The sequence below is a fragment of the Lithobates pipiens genome, unplaced genomic scaffold (genome assembly GCF_037356315.1).
Source record: "Lithobates pipiens isolate NorthernLeopardFrog02 unplaced genomic scaffold, aLitPip1_a1.2 Scaffold_8, whole genome shotgun sequence".
Taxonomy (NCBI): domain Eukaryota; kingdom Metazoa; phylum Chordata; class Amphibia; order Anura; family Ranidae; genus Lithobates; species Lithobates pipiens.
Genome location: NW_027507903.1, coordinates 121422646 through 121447061, shown reverse-complemented (window position 1 = coordinate 121447061; position 24416 = coordinate 121422646). Strand labels below are relative to the sequence as shown.

The following is a 24416-nucleotide window of genomic DNA, read 5'->3' as shown; positions in this document are numbered from 1 at the left end:
GGGAGCTGCATATGCCACATAGAGACACATACAAGTGAATGGCTGTATGCAGCTGTATTTTTGTAAATGGCGATACTTATTGCGCCCACGCATGTGTGTCCAACATATTTTCTGAACACAGACATGTTAAGTTTAAAGGGAATCTAAAATTGTAAATAATCTCATCTGTGTAATAAAGTGTTAGGAAACTTTGTTTTAAATATCATTTTATATAATAATTTACATAAAGCAAATCTATTTTATCATTATATAGGCAGACTGTTTTCCGGTTTGTGTCACAGAATAAGTGTGTTTAACTGTCCTTTTCTAACACTGGAATTCCACCAGTCCTAACAACCAATTGAAAACGGTAGACTCTCTTTACTCCTCCTAAAAGTTCTTTATCAGACTAGCCAAATACACTTTTTTACATAAATAGCTTCTTTATTTGACAGAATATCAGAGCACAGAGATCATATGCAACAATGACACATCCGGATTGCCAATTACAACGTTGTTACCATAATGTCAACGATGCAGGAAGCGAACATTGTAAAGTAAAGCAAATAAAAGTGTGAGCTTATTTCCCTGGCTTAGTGGAGCCTTACAGACTAAAGGTAAGAAGATCCATCACTATATACACCATGCTACACGTGGGTCTGAGCACTCAAAAAAAAAAAACAAGTTCTTATATAAAAAAGGAGCATGGAGGGTAACATGCCTAAAATAAGAGAGGAGTGAAGAAAGAGAGCAAAAAATTAGGGTGGGGGCAAGGAAGGAGAGAACAGGCAATGGAATGAGCAGGGTGAATGGGGGTCATGTAAGAAAGGGCCCCACCCAATAGGTGGCTGGCCCAAAGAACAATACGGTTGGAAGTGTTTGATCGGGCTCCGTGGCCCCACAATCTCATAAGGCCAATTGGCGTCTTACTAATAGTACAGGGTACTGACTGAGTTTAGTAGGGCTGTATAGATAAATAGCTTCTAAGTATAAGAATCGACTAATTGTAGAAAAATATTGAAAATACATCAGCAAGCATGTAAAATGTAGAGGACGTATAAAAAAAAAAAAAGAAACAATGATAAGTAATAGCTGAATATATTTGCTCACTGAAAACACATTATAGAATCCCTTTAACCATAAATACAGGTAGAATGATTGTGATATAGTTAGCTGAACAGAAAATAAAAGAAGCAACAACCAGGTGCTGTTCATTGCATATTTAAAGACCAAGCTAAATCTAAAGTGTATCGATACTCTAAGAAAATAAATGTAACATATTGCAGTTTATCAGTCCTTAACCGCCTCCTGCCCGCCATATAGACAAATGAGCCCAGGCAGGATGCTCTCATGTTCTGAGCCAACGTTCTATGACATCGTCCAGTCTCAACATGCAGCAATGCGATCGTGGGCGTGCCGTGTCCCTGGGACACGGCGTGACCCCGATTTCAGCAAAGAGCCGCCGCCGCGGCTCTTCACCCATGTGATCAGCTGTGTCCAATCACACTTCTTTGTTTACAATCACATGTAAACAAAGAAGTTCCATTTATCGTCTCTCCTCGCCTCACACTGATAGAGTGTGAGCCGATCAGTGGCATCTCCTCACTGAGGAGACCTGTATAGGTAATCAGGGCACTGATCATCAGTGCTGTGATTACAGTGCAGCCCCAACAGTGATGCCACTCTGTGCCCATTAGTGACACCAGTCTGTGCCCATCAGTGATGCCAATCTGTACCCATCAGTGATGCCAATCAGTGCCGCCTATACGTGCCACCTATCATTGCCCATAAGTGATGCCCATCAGTGTGCATCAGTGCCACCTATCAGTACCCATCGGTGCTGGCTATCAGTGCACATCATTGCTGCATATCAATGCCACCTATCAGTGCCCATCAGTGCTGCATATCAAAGCCACCTATCAGTGCTGTCTCATCAGTGGCCATTAGTGAAGAAGAAAAATTACTTATTTACAAAATTTTCTGACAGAAACAAAGACTTTTTTTGTTTTTCAAAATGTTTTCTCTTTTCTTAGTAAAAAGTAAAAAACCCAGCAGTTATTAAATGCCACCAAAAGAAAGTTCTATTTGTGGGAAGAAAATAATAAAAAAATGTATTTGGGCACAGCGTTGCATGAATGCACAATTGTCATTCAAAGTGTGACAGCGATGAAAGCTGAAAATTTGGCCAGGGCAAGAAGGGGTAGTGCCCGGTATTGAGGTGGTTAAATGTGGTGGCTGCATTTGTTGAATTTTTTTTTTCAGGCTTTGTTCCTTTTATTCTCGTCTAATGATCCTGCTAGTTACACACTTCCCATTCTACGGTGACAACACTTGCTCACTGTGCTGTATCTATGGAGGAGTAGAATTGTCACCATAGGTGTGCACAGGGGGGTTTGCCAGGTGCCACATGCTGTGCCGATTCTCCCTACTGCCCCCCCCCCCCCCGTGTTGCACCCCCCACCCCCACCTAGTGCTGCTGGCTTCCGTCCTCTCCTCTCCCCCCGGCTGCTGCAAGGGATATGTCAGAATGGAGATCAGGGGAAGGGGCAAATCAATATGTCATTTACCAGCCCCTTCCTTTTCTAAATGAACACACTGTGTTAATTCATAACTGAAGCAGAGTAAACAGTTCACTAGGCTTCAATTCATGAATGAACAGAAAGCCGCTTAGCACAGATCACTTCCCATTAATTCACTGTCCAGTGCAGCTGAGGCTACAGACAAAGGCATGTGTGTTTGAGTTTTGGGGTGCACACCCTAATGCAATAGGCTGCACACACACCTATGATTGTTCCCCTAGGAAAGGAAGTGTTTTAGGACTACATAACACCTTTCCATCTCCTCAACTCCATGACAGGGTGAGGTATTTTGCAGTTTACTGAGTTACCTGAGAAGGAAGATAACCCTACATTAGATAACATTGCAGAGTGCCCAAGAAACAATACAGCAATGAATGTCTGGCAGGATCAATCGCTATTTTTATCTGTTATAACAAAATCCCTTCAATTGTATATTTAACAGACCAAAAAGAAGCAAATACAATAAATTCCTTATTGGGATTTACAAATATTTTATGATGAATTAATCTGGAGGATATAAGGCGAGTACACACGTTTCCAAAGGGGGAATCAATCAGCACTAATTCCTTATGCCTGCTGAGTCCCTCCCAAGCACAAGGATGAAAACGGTGTACTGAGCAAAATGACAAATACAAGTTTGTTAAATAAAACTTTTCATAAAACAGAGCAGAAAATACAATGTTTAAATGACAAACGGTCCTTCTTGAGTCATCATAGAAACTGACTGTTAGTCACGAACATCCCTGTGCTCTGTGACTGCAGCTTCCTCCACTACTGCTATTCATCCAGATTAGGTCTCCATCCATCTCGGAACTTCAAGAATTTTACACAGTTAAGTCCATTCATTCCCAAGCAGCTCTTCATCATCTCTTGGTTAAGGTCATACACTAGCTGGCCATCCACCTGAGATGCTTCAAAAGCTTTTATGTATTGGTGCATATTGAGAAATGTCAGACATTCACACACTTGTTTCACAGTCAGTTTGCGAAGGTCTTTTGGGACATCATGAATGGATTTGAAGGATTGTACAGTTGGGGATTCTGGTTTCACTGTATTTAGGGTCAGATTGTGAATGACTTTTGGGACATCAGGAATGGGTTTGAAGGATTGTACAGATGAAGATTCTGGTTTCACTGTATTTAGGGTCAGATTGTAAAGATCTTTTGGGACATCAGGAATGGGTTTGAAGGGTTTTACTGTTGGGGATTCTGGTTTCACTGTATTTAGGGTCAGATTGTGAATGTCTTTTGGGCTGTCAGCAATGGATTTGAAGGAGTTTACTGATGGCAATTTTGGCATCGCTTTGTTTTGGGTCTGTTGCACTTGCTTCAGTTCTGACACGACATGAAACTGATACACATTGCTGCTTCCTCTATTATCCAGAGGTGCCTTGTAGTCACTGTTGATTTCATTGAGGTCAATATATATTGGCTCAATTGTGCTGTAACATGGCTCTTGTGGATTAACATCCTTTTTATCTAGCAATAAAATCTCTGTAGGGAAAGAGTAAGATGACAAGTGAATGAAAGTTACATTTATTCATCTTTCATTATAATGCTCTAAGCAGCCATACCAAGTTAGCATTATAGAACAATAACATTCCATTTAAAATGTGAAGAAAAAAATTATGTAATGTACCTTTGTGGGTGGATCACTATACTAATTGTCCTTCCTCCAAAATCAAATATTTCTAAATGAATGGTGGTGACCCGTATCATGACTGTTTCACTTCATTATTATGGGACTACAGAAGTGAGATCTCCCTTTTGGAACCTCCCTACCATGTATTCTCACTCTATTTCAGAAATAAACCTCAATCTTCCTGCCAGTTTGGAAAGGTGTAGAATCAAGGAAGATTTAAAGCGGGATTCCACCCTAAAGTGGAACCTCCGCTGATCGGATCCCTCCCCCCCTCCGGTGTCACAATTGACACCTTTCAGGGGGGAGGGGGTGGAGATACCTGTCAAAGACAGGTATTTACACCCACTTCCGGGCATAGACTCCCGTGGGAGTCTACGCCATTTCCTGCCCTGTCGCGATGTCTGCTGGGACACACACGGGTCCCAGTGACAGCGCGGAGATTTCCTATTGCGCGGCGCGACTCGCGCATGCGCAGTTGGGAACCGGGAAGTGAAGCCGATTCGCTTCACTTCCTGATTCCCTCACCTAGAATGGTGGCAGCAGCAGCCGAGAGCCGAGCGATCGATCGGCCTCGGCATCGCTGGGACCCGGGACAGGTGAGTGGCCATTTATTAAAAGTCAGCAGCTGTAGTATTTATAGCTGCTGGCTTTTAATATTTTTTTTTTGGTGGAATCCCTCTTTAAACAGGAGACTACCGCACAGTTAAATGGCAGCAAAATAGTATAAGATTTTCAAATAAACATTTCTGTGGTGACAGAAGAGCTAGTGTGCTGGGAAGTTTGTCTGTCTATTTTCTGCACATCACATTTCCACAAGGTGGACTTAAAATTGACGTCCGGGTTTCTTGTCACTTTAATAGTTTGTTTGGGCCAAGCTGACCCCCCCAAAAAAAATGATTGTACATTACTAAGGGATTTGGCCACCTGTATATACTGTATCATACTGTACTAGCATGAGCTGCATAAAGTATGTGGCGTTGTGTCCCATAGCAGCAGGGGTGACTTCATTTCTGCTGTCGGAACAAAACTGAGGCGGCCTAAATGCTTCTCAGACCTTCAGGAGAAGCTTGTACTTTTATCAGTAAATACAAGGCTTCTTCTGATTGGCTGAGCTTAAGAGGCAGGTAGATGATATCATGATGTCCACTTCTGCCAGCCAGAAGAAGCCTTGTATTCATTCATAAAAATGCAAGGCTTCTCCTCAATGGCAGTTCAGGCCAACTCAAATTTGTTCTGGCAGCAGATAGGAAGCCACTGATACTGCTGCAGAACACAGTGCCACATACTGTACGTAGCTAATGCCACTAAAGCAGGGGCCTCCTTATCAGTGTCACCTAATCAGTGTCCATCAGTGCCGCTTCATCAGCGCACATCAGTGATGGAGAAAAAATACTTACTTACAAAATTCACTGACAGAAACTAAGAAACTTTTTATTTTTCAATATCTTCTGTCTTTTTCCTTTTTTTTGTAAATTAAAAAAACCCAGCAGCGATTAAATACCACCAAAAGAAAGCTCTATTTGTGTGAAAAAAATGCGTCATTTGGGTACAGTGTTGCATAACCGCGCAATTGTCATTCAAAGTGTGAGAGAGCTCAAAGCTGAAAAATGGCCTGGGCAGGAAGGGGGTGAAAGTGCCCTGTACTGAGGGGGTTAAAGTGACAGGAAACCTGGACTTTAAAAGATGGTACATGATGATTTAGTACAGTCTCCATTACTGCCTGTAATTGTACATGCAACCAACAACTTACCCTCAAAAGTGACATTTTCAGTGTTGCCTTGATTTCTGACTTGCTGGGTAAACAAACCACATAAGGAGTTCCATTTGTCTGTATTTCCATTCGTATATCCCACTGCCACTGCCAGTTTCAGCTCTGTCATGTACATTGGAATGATTATAGGCTCCTCTACCAATAACTTACCTTTATAAGAAAATAGGAATGAAGAATTATTTTGCTGTTCTACTCATTTCAATACATAGTAGCAATTACACATGGATTGGGGGGTTGCGATAGGAATATTGGAGAAACATTTGTAATCATTTTGTCCATTCTATTCCAACAATATTCAAGTAACTAATACAGCTTTATCATTTGATTTCCCTTTGCAGTTAATGTTTAAATGTTTAGCACTTGTGCCAATGGTGTCAGTTGGAGACATTTCTGAGATCATTCAGAATCCACTGCCAAGTCAATTTAACATGCAGTTAACTTTCTTCTGACTTGCATTTGACTTTTCACAAGAAGGATTTGCATTCCCATAGAAAAGTATAGGAATGCAAACCCTGATAAAGTGAAAGAAACCATCAGCAGCACTAGTCTGCCAATATCCAAAAACCCTGTTATAACAGAGTATGATAAGAGGACATACTGTATATCATTCATGCCATAGTCATTGCTGTTCCATATGAACACATAACTCAACCTGTTATATAGTTAGTAAGGTTGAATAAAGACACCAGTCCATCCAGTTCAACCTGAGTGAGCATCTACAATTGTCCTATCCTTGTACATTGCACACTCAAATTGGTCCCTACCCTCAAGGACCCCACAATCTAAGGTCCCCATTCATATACTAGGGTCAGTTTTGGACATAAGCCAATTAACCTACCTGCATGTCTTTGGAGTACCTGGAGGAAACCCACACAGGCACAGAGAGAACATGCAAACTCCAGGCAGGTAGTGTCGTGGTTGGTATTCAAACTAGCGACCCTTCTTACTGTTAGGCAAGAGTGCTAACCACTACACCACTGTGCCACCTGTTATAACAAAATGGATTCTGGAGGAAAGACAGAGCTATAGAGCAAAAACAATTTACATTTAGGGTCCTTTCACACAAACATCCTGACCTGGTCTGCCTGTCCGTTTTTGAGGCAGACTCGATCGCAGCCTCTATGTGTCTATTTACACCTGCCAACATCCACTCTGATCCACTAAAAATTGATGGATGGGGATCCTGCGGATCTGATGGCAGTTGGCTGTAAAGGGATAGGGGGTCCATTTACATCTGACCCCTCAGAGGAGAGTAGGCTGTGTCTGTGTCTGCTCTGCATAAGTGGAACAGGCACAGACCTGTCATCCTCCTGCTCAGTGGGGGTCAGCGGAAAGATACTCTGAGTAAGTTGATTGCAGCCGGAGTTCGTGAAAGGACCCTAATGCCATGTACACATGATCGGAATTCTCGTCAGAAGAAGCTCTGATGGTTTTCCCAACGGAATTCCGACGGAATTCCGCTCAAGCTGTCTTGCCTACACACGGTCACACCAAATTCCGATAGTTTAGAACGCGGTGACATACAACACGTATGACAGAACTAGAAAAAGGAAATTCAATAGTCAGTAGCCAATAGCTTCTGTCTCGTAGTTGAATCTGAGCGTGATTTTTTGGAGTGTCGGAATTGCATACACACGATCGGAATTACCGATAGAAAGTTTTTCTGTTGCGAAAATTGAGAACATGCTATCAATTTTTGGCTGGCGGAAATTCGGACAGCTAAATTCCGATGGAGCATACACACGGTCACATTTTCTGATGAAAAGCTCTCATTGGTCTTTTTCTGGCTGGAATTCCGACCGTGTGTACGCGGCATAAGAGTGTATGCCAGCCAGAATCTTTTATCTTTTTTAGTTCATTTTGAATGGAATGAGAAAGCATTAGAATTTTCATTGGAATTAATACTACTATAACATTGCTATTAATGGCTTTATTAGTAGAAATGTCTTCCTACTTACTATCCAGATGACAATGGTTTCATTAGACAGTAAGTGAGGGAAAATATGCAACAGAGAAACATACAGAAGTTTAAAAAAAAAACTGACAGGGGTTATAGCCTTCCCCTACTCTACTAAAGCATTTTTATTTCTCTCGGTGTTGCGGCAGACTAGGCACGACGGAATCAGAGCATCGGACAATCCAATCGTGTGTGGGCTAATCTGATCGTTTTTTCATTTAAAAAATTTGACGGGCCTAGAAATAGAACACGTTTCAAATCTATCCGACAGACTCAATTCCTATCGGGAAAACCATTCTTCTGTATGCTGGTCCAACGGACTAAATATAACGCAAGGGAAGCTATGGTCTACTGGCTATTGAACTTCCTTTCTTACATCATTACGTTCAAAATGGACGGACTTTCTAATGGACTTAGTCCGTTTGTGTGTGGCCAACTCCATTCATTCGGAAAGTCTGTCCACCGAAAGTCCATCGGGATGACCGTCGGACCTAGTCTGCCGGAAAGTCAGTTTGTGTGTAAGGGGCATTAGAGTATCTTTCTAATGGACTGCCTAAGAAAGCAGTAAATCAGATGGGGTTTTAATCCTTCCCCACTGTGGCCAAAACTTAAAAAAAAATTTTGACTGGACATAGTATTTTATACGTTTGCCTCTACAGAAAAAAATGTAAAGGTAAACTAACACCGGACACCCTCCTCAATCACCCGATGCCTGCTATACTTATTTACCGAGCTGTCAGCACCCAGCAGCCACCCCACTCTTCTCCCTCTTCTCCATCAGCACTTCCAGCATGGACCAGATTGATTTTGACTCATCATTGGGGGTTTGGGAGGGTGTCTGGTGTTAGTTTACATTTCTTCTGCAAAGGTGAACTAACCTTTTAAAGTTGAAGTTCAGGCAGACATAAAATACATGAATGCTGCTCTGTATTATTAATCATCAAATGTATCAGTCAGTACCTATATTTAATTTGATTATATGCTTGTATGCTCTCCTACATAGCAGCATTCAGCATTGCAGCATAGGGAGGGGCAGGACTGGGCATCAATCAGGTGTGTTTCATGTAAATGTCCTAACAAGCAACATGCTGATAAGAGAAGAGACCAAACTGAGTAGAAGGATTTCCTCCTCAGTCTGCTGCTTCCCCACACTTTTCAATCCCATCAATGTTTTCCTTAAAGTGGATGTAAACCCTCACATAAACCCAGTGAAGTGAACAGCCTCGGATGATACACAGAGATGAAACAAATCTTCCTACATAAGTTTTACATGTAGATCTGCTGTCTTCAACTTTCTAGACTGTTTAGAAAGTGCACATAGTGTTAGAATGTTCTCATCCTGTTTCCGCTGATGGGTGTGGATTCTTGGCATACACTGTGTGACAGCTGATTGGTGGAAAGGCGCACACACCCCCCTCCACATAGGCAGAGGATAGAAGAAATGTGCAGAGCTGTGCTGGGAATAGACCAGCTGTCTGCTTATCTGTCTCTAAGCACCATCCCCGACACAAAGGGTTTGCTTTGGAGAGAGATAAGTAAACACTACAGATAGATATGCCCAGGTTGAATTCCATGAATGGGGTTTACATCCACTTTAACTTCTTTGTGCCTGCGCTTTAACTGAAACACGGGCAGAGCGTGGGACTAAATTGCCGGGAGGGCATCCATGTACATCCTCCAATGCATGTGCTGCCTGTGCACCCCCTAGTCCATGAGACTTAGTTGATCACAGATCGGATTAAGGCCGCGATCCCGGCCTCTTACCACTTGATGAGCTATCAGCCAATGACAACTGATCACGTGATGTAAACAGAAGCTGGAAATCGGCTTCTGTTTCCCCATTTCGGATGGCCTATTTGTGGAGCCAAAAGCTAGAAAATCCATATTGGGATATGCCTCTCCTGGGAAGAATTGAGAGTGACTGGCAGGGACACCCATACTCTCAAATTTTCCCAGGTGAGGCACTTCATATCCCACTTGGGATTTTCTGGTTCTGGCTCCGCAAACAGGCCTCCCGAAACAGGGAACCTTTTATACACAAAAATAAGGCTCCATGTCCTTCATTACTCTGTTGATGGGGATTCTTTGGATATAGGAAAGTAACAGCCATGTCTCTTATTCTTATATGAGCTCTTGAATCATCTGTGACCCTGGTTACATTAGAAGTGAGACTTTCTCTCCTCCGCAAACTAAGCGATACAAAATAATTGGTCCATCTGCTACATCTGCAAACTATCTGTGGGAAGAACTGTTCTTGATCTATAACTTTCTCTTGTATGGTGGTACCTCATACCTGGTCTCAAGGTTTATCAATACTTACCCAGTATATCCTGAGGAAGCTATTAAAATTGCGAAATACGTTGACAAGGCATGCAGAATTTTATGAATCCAATGCTTTGATATCTTTATACAGTGTGTTTGTATCAACCATGGACTATATATACTATAATTCTACATCCATGCTTCCATCTCCATTCTATTGGGTATCTGTTCACCTTGTCAGTTAGTAGGGTGTCTGTCTAATGTTATTTTAATAATGTTTGTAATAAAGATATTATATTTTACAATTACCACCTCATAATATGCCCACAAAGTCTGCCTTGTTTTGATAAAAGTTCTTTTTTCTGAACTCACTTAATACCTTTTATATTTATATAAATACTGAGGTCATTTCAGACTTGGAATGTATCAAGGGCAGAAACATAAAAGCCTTCTGTGTCCCTTGGAGCTTTGCTATGTTAAAAGCAGATTCATTTTGCTTCTTTTTTTCAATCGAACATCTAAATGATTGTTGATTCCACTTACCTTTGTCAATAGGATGTCCAAATAGGAACATTTCCTCATAAGTATCTTGCAGCATCAGTTCCGATAGCATTTCATCTTGAGACTTCCTATCCCCCTTTTGCTTATATGATAGGACCTTGGATGTGTGGACAGTAACAGGTAGAGTATATTTGGCTAATATATCTTCCAGACTCATGGGATTTTGATTCTTCAAAGCTGTAGGAAGGGGTGAAGGGAAAAACAGTGGGAAAGAATAAAATGTTCAATGCTTCTCCCATAATCCTGCGCTACTAGAGATCTGTGCTAAGAGCAATATTCAGGCAGCCATTTCCAAACTCCTTTTAAAAATTCTAGATACCTGACTGTCTGTGTCTTCAGTAATTTCAGTCACTGTATAAAAAATAAACATGCAGCCACAGTTAAAGCCCAATTAAAGTTTTTTTTTCTTTTTTTACAATTTCCAACCTAAAAAAATTAAAAAAAAAGTTTCAAATCCTTATTCACTTTCTCTGCACTCCAATGCTGTCCTTCCCATCCTCATTTGCCTCTAGCTAACAGTCCTTTTCCAGGTTGAATAACACCTCATTCAAAGAGGTATGACCAAAACTTTTTTGGCCATGCTTCTCTTGTGGGTCACAGGAAAACAATTACTTTTGTCCTCCTGTGCCCCTAAGTCAGCTGATAGCAGGCTATTGTTTGTTATCAGCTGACGGGCCAGAGTCACTCCAGGCTTGGGAAGCATCTCAACAATATTGTCGGGCTCCATCCCTCTGCCTGAGCCTGACAGCTGGCTCAGTATGCAGCTAAGAGCCAGAGCAAGCTGCTGCCACCCACTCCCAAGTCTGGCTCTCCAGTGAGCTCTGGAGGGGCAGAGCAGAGAGTGATGCCTGCCAGTCACGTGATCGCTCAGTTCTCAGGCTTACAGAAGAGCTGACATGAGACAGCTGCAGCATCAAACAGCAGTGGAGGCTGTAGAAACTGTTTGCTGCGCTTAGGGTTGATCCCGTTTTGGCCTATCACAAAGCCGTTTTGGCCTATCACAAAGTTTTGGCCTATCACGGACCACTTCCTAATGATGGCTTTGTGATAGGCCAAAACGTCAAAGGTTACGCCGCCTCATCGCGTCACTTCCACCCATATGAAATTACTCAGGAATCGAGCTGAACACTGCAAATGATGATTTTTTTTTTCCTTTCAGGGCCGATTACTCTTAATAATCATCTGCTACACACGGCGGGTGGCGGGACTAAGGCACTTTTAAATGTGAGTGAATTATTTGAATTTGTGTCTTTAATAAACCCGGTTTTACGGCATTGCGCAATGAAGGTTCTTCTTTGTCATTTCCATCCATACTTATGATGGGTATTTATGCATGAGACGTCATCTCAACAGGCTCCCTAGGGGTATCCCCACATGCCTAAGAGACAATACTAGCGATAGTTGGTCAACATCCAGAGTGAGTGCACATCTATGTGGGGCACCCAGTCTAAGCACCATTGTACAAGAGATGTCAATTTAAGCACGAGCACTTTGTATCATCACTTAATGTGACTTTATTAATTTTTTGTTTGTTCTGCATGTTTACATGAATGTGATCAACCCTAAGCACAGCAAACAGTTTTTACATTCTCACTTTGCCATTTGCTTATTAGCAAGTTTTTTTTACTGCAGCTGGAGTTTGATGATCAGTTCTTCTATCCAAAGGTGCTAAGGTTTGTATTCCTTAGCATTTTTTTGGGGAGGGATTAGCTCCTTATGCCTTTACTTTGCAGGAAAGGGAAAAAAAAAAAATATATATATATATATATATATATATATATATATATATATATATATATTGTGGCAGCACGCAGGTAAAATCACCTGGTTGTATTCAGGATGGTAAATATGTGTGTCCTAGATTCAGGCTTTATGCAGACTTTTACAATTAGAGGGGAAGAGTTAATGAGCCCAGCTGAAGTAAGTGGGCTCATTAAGGCCTCTACAAAAAACCCCAGCATGCATAGGGAGATGCTCCATCCTGGAACCAGTTTTGTGTGTATAGACTGGGGAGTCTGAGATCTGTTCTGTGCGGTGAGTTAACGCCTGTGTTGCAAACCCCTACAATAGAGACAGGGACTGGGGCAGCACAAGGCTGCACCCAGTTGTTAGACAGGGAGTCTACGTGTGTAGTTAGAGGTCAAGCTGACCAGGATTTATTTTCTTGTTTTATTTTGTTTGGCTGTTATATGTATCACTGCATGTAGCCTAAATAAATCGGATCTTTTGTTTTTTGCACCTACACCGCTGTCTGCTGTGCCTGACTTTGTGTTGTGAACCCATCCAGGGGGTCACACACACCCGCTACCGAGCGAACCCCTCACAGTTGGTGGAGAATTTTGGCAGTTTTTTTCAATTTTTTTTTAAAGGCCAGCATGGAGGAGATACTGAGACAGCTGGCTCTAGCAAATGCAAACCAGCAGCAAGCAAATGCAAATCAGCAGCAAACAAATGCAGCTTTACAAAAGAGCCTTGCAGCCCAGCAGAAAGCTCACCAGCAGAGCCTGGAAGCTCAGAAACAAGCACTGCAGCAATCTGAAGCCCGCTTTATAGACCTATTGCAGAAACAAGAGCAGAATTTTCAACAGAAAATAGAGACATTAATACAGCAACGTCCGCAGACCAATGAAGCAAGTGGTTACAATAATACCGCATCCTTTGGTGTGAGCCGTTTATTGACAAAAATGACTGGAGAGGATGATCCGGAGGTGTTTTTGACCACATTTGAAAGGACTGCTGAAAGGGAAAAGTGGCCTAAGGAGCAATGGGCTGGACTGGTGGCCCCTCTGTTAACTGGGGAATCGCAGAAAGCGTATTATGACCTAGAGCCTGACCAAGCAAAAGACTATGTGGTGCTAAAAGCAGAAATATTGGCACGGCTGGGTGTCACCCTGGCCGTCCGGGCTCAGCGTGTGCATAACTGGACTTTTCAGGTTGGAAAACCTCCCAGGTCTCAAATGTACGATCTCATTCACCTGAGCAGGAAGTGGCTGCAGCCAGAGACTTTGACTGCACCAAACATTGTGGAACGTGTTGTTATGGATCGTTTCCTGAGAGCTCTTCCTACTGCCATCCAAAAATGGGTAAGCCATGGAGACCCAGAAAATGCAGATAAACTTGTGGATCTGGTTGAGAGGTACTTGGCTACAGAGAACCTGACCACCTCTTCCAGGGACTCACGGACTTTCCCCCCTAAGACCAGATCATTCCCAGTGGCGGGTAAGATGACTCCAAGGGGTGAGGGTGGAGAGAGTGAGAGGGTGGGAGTTCTACCTAAGGTCTGGCGGGAGCAGCCCAGGAAGCCCATGCTGCAAGAGACAGCAAAAAAGATTATTTGCTACCGCTGCCGGAAAGAGGGACATATTGCAGCCAATTGCCCCGTTGTGGATGAGCCTATGCAATGTGACTTTATAAGGGAGAGACGTCAGTCGCTGTTTGCGACAGTTGCATGCACTGCCATTCGGGGACCTGAGAAACATTTATGTAAAATGTGTATTAATGGTAGAAATGTTGATGTGTTGCTGGATTCAGGTAGCCTGGTAACATTGGTAAAAGCTGAATTAGTTACTACAGAGGTCTCTGGGAAGAACAGGGTGGCTGTTATTTGTGTGCATGGGGACACCCGAGAGTATCCTGTAACTTCAGTGTTTTTTGAGACCCCCAAAGGTAACCTCTCCCATCAGGTGGGGTTAGTGTCTCACTTACCACATGATGCTATTGTGGGAAGGGATTTTCCAAAATTCTGGGAACTCTGGGATTGTCCTGAGCCCCCCATTGGTGCCCCTATAAACCAGGAAGATGACCAGAATTGGGAGTGGTGAGGACTCTCCTGAATTTCCCTTGTCGGTATTGGCGGGGGAAACTCGAGAAACTGGGGAGGAGCCAACATCCTCAGATGAAAACATGCCGTCTGTGGAGTTTTCGGATCTTGAGGTTCACAGGGAAAATTTTGCCACAGAACAGTTAAAAGACCCCACCCTAATAAAGGCACGGGAAAATGTGGTGAAAATAGATGGCGAGTTAGTGAACCCAGATAAGACTTGCCCTTATCCTTACTTCACTATGGAAAGGGACCTGCTGTATCAAGTGGCTCAAAGGGCAGAAGAAACCATTGAGCAACTTGTAGTGCCCAAACCTTACAGGAAGTTGGTGTTAGAATTGGCTCATGGACACATTCTGGGAGGTCATCTGGGGACAGAGAAAACCAGAGAGAGGGTATTGCAGAGATTCTATTGGCCTGGGGTCATGAAGGAAATAGAAAAGTATTGTTCCTCCTGCCCTGTGTGTCAGAAGTCGGCACCTATGCCACATTTCCGTAACCCACTTGTACCTCTTCCTATCATTGAGGTCCCCTTTGAGAGGATCGCAATGGATTTGGTAGGTCCGATAATGAAGTCTGCTAGGGGGCATCAGTACATTTTGGTTATATTGGACTATGCCACCCGTTATCCGGAAGCAATTCCTCTCCGAAATACCTCGGCCAAAACCATAGCCAAAGAGCTATCCCTTGTTTTTAGCCGCGTGGGTATTTGTAAGGAACTGCTTACGGACCAAGGTACACCCTTTATGTCCCGGGTTATGAAAGAATTATGCAAGTTGTACAAAGTGAAGCAATTGCGTACATCTGTGTATCACCCCCAAACAGATGGGTTGGTTGAAAGATTCAACAAAACCCTAAAACAAATGTTAAAGAAGGTGGTGGATAGAGATGGAAAGAATTGGGATTGTCTAATACCCTATCTGATGTTTGCCATTAGGGAGGTACCCCAATCCTCTACGGGTTTCTCACCCTTCGAGTTGCTCTATGGGAGACACCCAAGAGGGCTGCTGGATATCGCCAAGGAAACTTGGGAAAATGAGAGTTCTCCTCACAGGAGTGTGATTGAGCATGTTGCCCTGATGCAAGATAGAATTGCACAGGTAATGCCAATTGTAAAGGAACATTTAACCCAAGCGCAGTTAGCACAGCAGAGAGTGTACAACCGTGGGGCCAAGACCCGTACTTTTTCCCCGGGGGATAGGGTCTTGGTGCTAGTCCCTACGGTTGAAAGCAAATTTCTGGCCAAATGGCAAGGTCCATATGAAGTAATTGAAAAAATTAGTGAGGTGAACTACAGGGTTAGACAGCCAGGAAGGCGAAAGCCGGAGCAGATCTATCACGTCAATCTGCTGAAAGCCTGGAGGGATAGGGAATCCCTAGTCGCAGAGACTTTGTCACAAGTACAGCCTGATTGCTTAGTTCCTGAGGTTGGAATAGCAGACACCTTATCGAAACCCCAACAACAGGAGGTTAAAGAGTTTGTACTTCGTAACAAAGAGATTTTCTCTGAGCTTCCGGGACAAACATCTGGCGTAGAGCATGACATTATCACCCCGCCAGGAGAAAGGGTAAAACTAAAACCTTATAGAATACCAGAGGCCCGACGGGAGGCAATACGTGGGGAGGTTCAAAGGATGCTGGAATTGGGTGTGATAGAGGAGTCCCAGAGTGACTGGTCCAGTCCTATCGTACTAGTGCCCAAACCTGATGGGAGCTGGCCGTTTTGTAACGATTTTAGACAATTAAATAAAGTTACAAAATTTGACACCTACCCCATGCCACGTATAGATGAGTTGATTGACCGGCTGGGAACAGCCCGATATGACAACTCTTGATCTCACCAAAGGGTATTGGCAAATTCCCCTGGCCGAGTCGGCCAAGGAGAAAACTGCGTTTGTAACCCCAGATGGGGCATTCCAATATAAGAGAATGCCGTTTGGGTTACAGAATGCACCGGCAACATTCCAGCGGAAAATGGATAAGATTCTGAGGCCCCATCAGAAATATGCTGCAGCTTACCTGGATGATGTGATTATCCATAGCACAGACTGGGTCTCACATTTGCCGAAAGTACAAGCGGTCCTAGACTCTATCCGGGAAGCTGGGTTTACGGCCAATCCAAAGAAGTGTACCATTGGACAGGAGGAGGCCAAATATCTTGGGTACACTATTGGGAGGGGGGTGATAAAACCCCAAGTCAATAAAGTCGAGGCCATACAGAGTTGGCCACGTCCCAACAGCAAGAAACAGGTACGAGCCTTTCTGGGAATCGCTGGCTATTATCGACGATTCATTCCCCATTTTGCTTCTCAGGCTGTGCCCCTCACCAACCTGACAAAAGGGAAAGAGTCGGTCATGGTTAAATGGTCCCCAGAGGCTGAAGAAGCATTTCAGTCCTTAAAAACCGCCTTATGTAGCCAGCCAGTGTTGTACTCACCAGACTTCTCTAAGGACTTTGTTGTACAAACTGATGCATCAGACGTTGGGTTAGGAGCAGTGTTATCCCAGGTCTGGAACGGGGAAGAGCACCCAGTCATTTACCTCAGCAGGAAGTTGAAGTCCCATGAGGTAAATTACGCCACGATTGAGAAGGAATGTTTAGCAGTGAAGTGGGCTCTAGATTCCCTTCGGTACTATCTGCTAGGTAGGCACTTTGACCTGGTGACTGATCACGCTCCTTTAAAGTGGATGGCTCAGAACAAGGAGACCAATAGAAGGGTAAATAGGTGGTTCCTGGCCCTACAAGAATTTAACTTTACAGTTAAGCATCACCCTGGTGTTAAAATGGGGAATGTGGATGCTTTGTCTCGGATACATGCGTGTCTGGCTGCTTGTGTTACAACCCCAAGGTTGAAACAAGAGGGGGGGGTGTGTGGCAGCACGCAGGTAAAATCACCTGGTTGTATTCAGGATGGTAAATATGTGTGTCCTAGATTCAGGCTTTATGCAGACTTTTACAATTAGAGGGGAAGAGTTAATGAGCCCAGCTGAAGTAAGTGGGCTCATTAAGGCCTCTACAAAAAACCCCAGCATGCATAGGGAAATGCTCCATCCTGGAACCAGTTTTGTGTGTATAGACTGGGGAGTCTGAGATCTGTTCTGTGCGGTGAGTTAACGCCTGTGTGGCAAACCCCTACAATAGAGACAGGGACTGGGGCAGCACAAGGCTGCACCCAGTTGTTAGACAGGGAGTCTACGTGTGTAGTTAGAGGTCAAGCTGACCAGGATTTATTTTCTTGTTTTATTTTGTTTGGCTGTTATATGTATCACTGCATGTAGCCTAAATAAACCGGATCTTTTGTTTTTTGCACCTACACCGCTGTCTGCTGTGCCTGACTTTGTGTTGTGAACCCATCCAGGGGGTCACACACACCCGCTACCGAGCGAACCCCTCACAATATATATATATATATATATAATATGTAAAATCAGTTTTCTTCCTCTTTAAAGCCGTTGTATACCCTTCTTTTACATTTTTTACCTACAGGTAAGCCTATGAGGCTCACCTGTAGGTAAAATTAATATCCCTAAACCTGTACCATTTAGGAGATATTTACCTTGCATGCAGCTGCTGACATCAGCGGCACATGCGCTCTGAAGGTCCGGAGGATCTTGCTGGAATTGAGGACTCCCAGGCACATGCATGGGAGAGATGTCATTCTGGCTCTGGCCTCTTACGGCGCCGGAAACGCGAACCCAGAAGAAACGCAGAGGGGAAAATGTCAGCTCCCTCGGCAGTTACCGGGATGCCATGCCAACGCTTTGTTCTAAGGAAAGTATTTCATTTTTTATTTCATATGACTTTGACAGTTTTTTTGTATTTTTTTTGTTTTTTTGCAGGTATACAACCACTTTAAGACATTAGATAACTATCTGAAGAGTGAATTAACTTGAACACACGTTTTTGTTCATCTGAGAATACCCTTTCATTTCTATTCTTTCATTTTATTTATTGGTAAAATTACAGCTAGAGGCGCATCAGGAATGAATTGTGGTTAGGCTTGCTTTCCATTTTGCCTGTATGTTAATTATAATTTGTCTTCTGCTAAACAATATCAATATTTTAGGAAACGTCTTAGAAGTTCACTTTGATAAATGGAGTGATTTAGGGAGTATTTCTAGTGTTTTGGTACTACTTGGCCCACATTTGGAAAACAAAATGTCCTCCTCAATCAGCAAATTGATATCCACTTGGTGGGAAAAGATATATATATATATATATATATATATATATATATATATATATATTTATACAATTCAGTTTCTTACTTCCAATGGGCCCTTTAACTGATGGCACCAGAAATTTCAGTCTTGTCAGCTTAACTGGTAAGGAAAACAATTTCCCGGTTTTGGTTTCGGCTGTTACTCTTCTCTGGTTGTACAGGGAGTGAACTCTGATAATCTGAAAAATAAATACATTTGATTAAGGACAAATATTTTTTTACTCAGACTTCACACAGGTCATGATATGTACAAAGTGCAGAAACACATACCGGTAGATAAGGAATTTCTTTTATCAGTAGAACGGGTATTTTAGCAATTTGTTACAGGTCATAGTTGTTAAAAATGATCATGTTATTTAAACATAAAAGCCTACAAAGCATTTTCTTGTGTTTAAAGCCAGCCATAGATGATGTTTTTTTTATGGTCTGCGAGAACTAGAGTACAACCAGCATGCTGGATTTTTATAACCAATTATTGCTAGAGTCTATAGCGTCCCTGCCCGTGCTTAACTGGGAAAACAGAATAGCTCAGTTACGGATTCTCCCATCAACACTGACTGTGTTGATGGGGGAATCCCTCCCACGGAACTACTGTGTTCTTGCTGCTGCCTGTCTGTCCAATGAGGAGAGATAGAGAGCCAGGAGAGCCTCTGCTTTTGTGCACATTGCTGGATTGAGATTGGGCTCAGGTAAGTATAAAGAGGGACTGGGGGGGGGGGGGGGGGGGAGCTACGTGCAGAATGTTTTTAAACCTTAACAAGTGAATTGCATTTTAGATAAAAAAATCTTGTACTTTTAAAACCACTTTAACGTTTATGTGAACCGTTACCTTGTAAAACAGCCCATTAACTTTAAATTAGGAATGAAAGACAAAGCATTTGTGTGTGTATATTTTATATATATATATATATATATATATATATATATACATATAACACATATGCGCGCACACACACACACACACACACACTATAAATACCTTTTCTCTTTTTTTAAGTGATCACATATCCAGATGAGAACAGATATTAAGGGACTTAGAGAGCTAGGGGAGGAGAAACAGCCGCACACTGATCTTCCTAGTTAATAACTGTACAGGAGTGAGGGGTGTGTCAGCAGGTCTGATCATTGGGGGACAGACAGGCTGTGCTCCTAAGAAGAATGCCAAGAAGCAAACTGACTACACTTTCATGCCTGGCGTGGTCAGTTTAAAATGAGAAAGCAAGGGGATCTTTGGCATCTCCATGTATTTTACACAAATGAAGCAATACAAAAGAGGTCATTCTGTTTCCAACTATCCACTATCCCCATATTTCCACTAAATGCCTCTAAAGTTACTCCTGTAGTGTGTATTAAAAGCTGCTCGGCAGTCATCCCAAGCAGTGGGAGGCCCCCCCTCCCGCTGCCCTCCGCAGCTTTCCCGTTCCACTGTTACCACGTCCGCTGGCTGGCCAGAGACCCGAGCGATGCCCAAATCGGCTTTGATCAGGTCTCTGATCTGGTAACCTGGAAGTGATCTCATGACATCACTTCTAGTTTAGAGAAGACTTCTAGGCGTCAAATTTAAAAAAAAAATGTCAGTACTTTTAAGTGCAAAGGAGGGATTTGGGGTCTTATAGACCCCAGATCCCTCCATAAAGAGTACCTGTCACTGCCTATTACTGTCATAAGGGATGTTTACATTCCTTCTGACAGCAATAAAATAAATTTTTTTTAAAGAGACAGTGTAAAAAAAAAAATAAAAAAAAAATGTAATGTTCCTCTGTGCTCGTGTGCAGAAGCGAATGCATACATTAGTCGCGACGATCGTTAGAGCAAGAGCAATCATTCTAGCACAAGACCTTCTCTGTAACTCTAAACTGGTAACCTGTAGAAATTTGTAAAGCGTCGCCTATGGAGATTTTTAAGTACTGTAGTTTGTGGATATTCCACGAGTGTGCACAATTTGAAAGCATAACATGGGGGGGGGGGGCTGTGTAATGTGCAGGGGGGACTGGATTGGGGGAGACGCTATGTAATGTAAAGGGGTTCAGAATTGCGGGGTCTGTGTAATGTAAAGGGTTTTGGTTTTCCAAATTATTATCTTAATTTATTAGCAGGTGAATGCGGCCCTTCATGCATTCACATACACTGAATCTGGCTCTTAAGTGGAAAAAGGTTGCCGACTCCTGCCTTACAGTATATGGAGGACAGATGTGCATGAATGACCTAACTGCAACAATTTCTTTTGACCAAAGACAGGTTGGTTCAGAGCCCTATGACCGGTACAGATAAGGATGACAAACAGGGTTAACACAAACTTACCACTTGAAATGGACCTGAAAGTGAGCCTTGGTCTAACGTACGGTATACCAAAATAAGGGGGCATACCCTAGATAAGAAATGAGGATTAAATGAAATGAACATGAAATGAAGTGAAATGAGTACTCTTGTGAGGAGTATGATGCCTTGAGAAATGCCCTAAAAAGGGGATGGGAGGGTGGGTATCGCGCACAGGAACCGACAAGGAACACAGCTGAACGGGATGATTAAATACCCCTCCGGGCTCCTCCCATAAATTCAGGCCACCATACTGGCCTTCTTATTTATGGTTATTTATGGTTCAGAGCCCTATAGCCAGTATGGATAAATATGACAAACAGGGTTAATACAAACTTACCATTTGAAATGGACCTGAAAGTGTGCCTTGGTCTAACATACGGTATACCAAAATAAGGGTGCAAAAACATTCCGGTAGGGGATAGTTCTTTATTAATTGAGTTTGATCATTGAGTGAGATTAATAAATGCCTGAGCCATTTCCACTTGCGGATCGTGGCTGTACCGGGCGAAGCAGGCAGACTCCCATCTGCCTAGCCTTTCAATGACATGGTCTGGGACCCCGTGACGGGATGCTGCTGAGGCTGCCCCAATGTGGAAGGAGTGACTGGAGTACCGGTTAGGGTTTAGATGAAAGTTGCGTAGAAGTACCCTCATGTGTTTCATAAACTGACCAGTACTCAAGGGCTTGAGGAGAAAGGAAGAAGGGGACTGGAGTCCGACTGTTGGGGGAGTAGTGTCGACAGTTGGTTGAGTGTGGCAACTGGACACCCGCTATTATCGGTTCTATAAAGTGGATGTCTACCCTGGAGCCTACTTGCTGCTCTTTAGAAACCGCTAGGTGAAGTACGAAGTGATATTTGTAGCAGACTAAGTGGTGTCTACGTAGCTCTTGGCCTGCTGGATTGCTGCCGGTGAACTTTCCAGGTCGCAGGGACCCGTAGTAAGCCAAACACCTGGCTGCTTGTAGGACCATGCTAGGGGGAAGACCAAACAAAGAGGTAGTCAGGATGGTCGGTATACCCTTAAGGATGTCACCCGTTTGGGTAAGCATTTGGCACTGACCACCGGTTGGAGTTCCTGGACTTCACGTAGCATGGCTTAAATAGCGTGGGACATGAATAAGGAAGGTTAGCGAGGTCCAGCAAGGGCCAGAAATGTTGCATGCCGGCTAGGTATAGCCAAATAGTGTTATGGGATAGGGCTAGCTGGGTATGACAGTATGAGATAAAGGCTAGTATCTGCTTGATGTTAGGAGATTCACAGGAGTGGTGTGTCAAGAATTTTTGAAGGCCCTCCAGGCCGTCTGGTAGGTTGAGGGTGTTGCGAGAAAGTGAGACGTTGATGAGCTTGGTCGCAGTTTGCAGATGTTGTGCTAAACAGGGGTTTAGCTGAGGCCGACCAAGGATAATGGCTGATACTGGATCGGCTCCTGGCACCTGTGCAAAGAAGGTGTAGTTAAACACGACAGCGCATTTGCTGCGAGATTGCTCTTGCCCGGGAACAATGTACAGTCTCAACTTTAAACTGAATTAATAATGACAGTGGTACCAGCATACACAGGAAGGACATGACTGCGAGGATTTAGACCTGTATTTGCAATTATCTCTGCTGGTTGTCGGTGGTGAAGGCCATAGTTTGCCCTGTCCAGCAATGACCCCAGAGCTGTGCGGCTGTTACTATGGGACAGAGCTGCCATGACGGGGTGTAGCTAAAGAGGGAGGAAATCCGGGTAAACCGGGGGTTTAGGAATATTTCTGGAGGCCATGGTCCTGTATACCAATGGTGGCCAATAATTGCAGCGAAGCCTGTGATGGTCGTTACATCTGTCACTACCTGGGGTGATAGGGGCGAGACAGACGGTATGAACATTGATATACCGATCTACGTAGTACGGAACCTCTGACATTGAAAGGTCCACGGCGTCCAGATTAAGGATCTGACAGGGGTCCTGTGTCTGGGAGGGGAAGACCAGGAAGCATGACATAAAGATCAACCCTGGGGAATGACCATGTTGCAGAACTGAGTATTCTCAAAACAGACTGAAGCTGCTTCCTGGCACACCCCTGTGTATGGGTGAAGCATTGAAAACTGACCTGATAGGGTCAGCTTGTCAAGAGGGAGAATGGCGTGCAAGGACATTTTACATATCCCTAAAGATGGCAGTTGTGATGGGCAAGCGTTTGGCGTTAGCTACGGGCTGACGCTTCTGGATGTCAGGTAGAGGGGATCTTACTGTATGGGCCGTAAACAGAGACAGCTCACCGGGGTCCTGTAAGGATAGAAATGCTGGATGCTAGCTAGATATAGCCTGATAGTGTTACAAGAAGAAGCCAGCTGCGTGTGCCAACTTGACATCTGGTGTAGAACGGAAGCTGAACTCAAGGGTCCTAAGGGAGAAATGACCGACAGAAACAGCGAGCGGCTCGTATGAAAATGCCACTGGGGCCAAGAGGCAAAATGAGTACCGCTGAAATGATGTGTGAGTGCCACCGAAAGTGCTTGCAACGATTACAAATTATGCTAAGTTGCGCGCCTAGCCATGATAGCAAGTGTCGTGCTTAAACGTGTGCTTGCAACGATTGCAAGGGAGTTAATGTCACTGGAGATGTGATTGTAGTGGCTGTGAGCAGTATGACTGCATGTGCTTGCTAAGACTGAAGAAGTTATGCCAGGATGCATGCTTGCTACGATTGCAAAAAGTTATGCTAGGATGCACAGTTAGCTAGGTTGAAAAGACAAAAGTCCACCCAGCCCACGACAATAAATCAATGATTAAACAAACAAAACATTGCACAACCCGACACACCCAATGCTACACCCACAGCTGATCCAGAGGAAGGCAAAAAACCTCCGCAGAGCATGCCCCAATTAGCTACAGCAGGGGAAAAAATTCCTTCCTGATCCCCCGAGAGGCAATCAGATTTCCCCCTGGATCAACCTACCTATAATATAGTATAGTTATATTACGTACGTAGGAAAGTATCCAGGCCTTACCCAGAGCAATGCACTGAGCCAGCCAGAACTGCTTACCAGCAAGGAAGCAATAAGTTTGTGCCTGGGGCTTGCTAGCGACAACTGCAAAGTTTATGCTAGGATGTGTGCTATCAACCATTGCAAGAAGTCTATGCTTGGATGCGTACTTGCAACGGTTGCAAGAAGTTATGCTTGGGTGTGAGTCTGCCACGATTGCAGGGAGTTATGCTTGGGTGTGTGCTTGCGGTGATTGCAGGACGTTTGTGATTGGATGCGTGCTAGCAACAATTAAACGAAGTTGTACTTGGATGTGTCTGAAATGAATCCGACAT

The 24416-nt window shown here is 43.6% G+C and overlaps 1 protein-coding gene across 1 annotated transcript in view; it reads right to left on the bottom strand.

The window, feature by feature from the left end:
- Positions 1-402: 402 nt before the first annotated feature.
- Positions 403-24416, bottom strand: part of LOC143961097 (uncharacterized) — a 46350-nt gene continuing 22336 nt past the window's right edge. The window contains exons 3-6 of the mRNA XM_077470261.1: positions 18840-18972; positions 10733-10927; positions 5950-6120; positions 403-4051 (exon numbers count right to left, since the gene is read on the bottom strand). Of these exons, the coding sequence (XP_077326387.1) occupies positions 3336-4051; positions 5950-6120; positions 10733-10927; positions 18840-18972 (1215 nt within the window). The 3' untranslated portion in view covers positions 403-3335. The remainder of the gene's footprint in view (positions 4052-5949; positions 6121-10732; positions 10928-18839; positions 18973-24416) is intronic.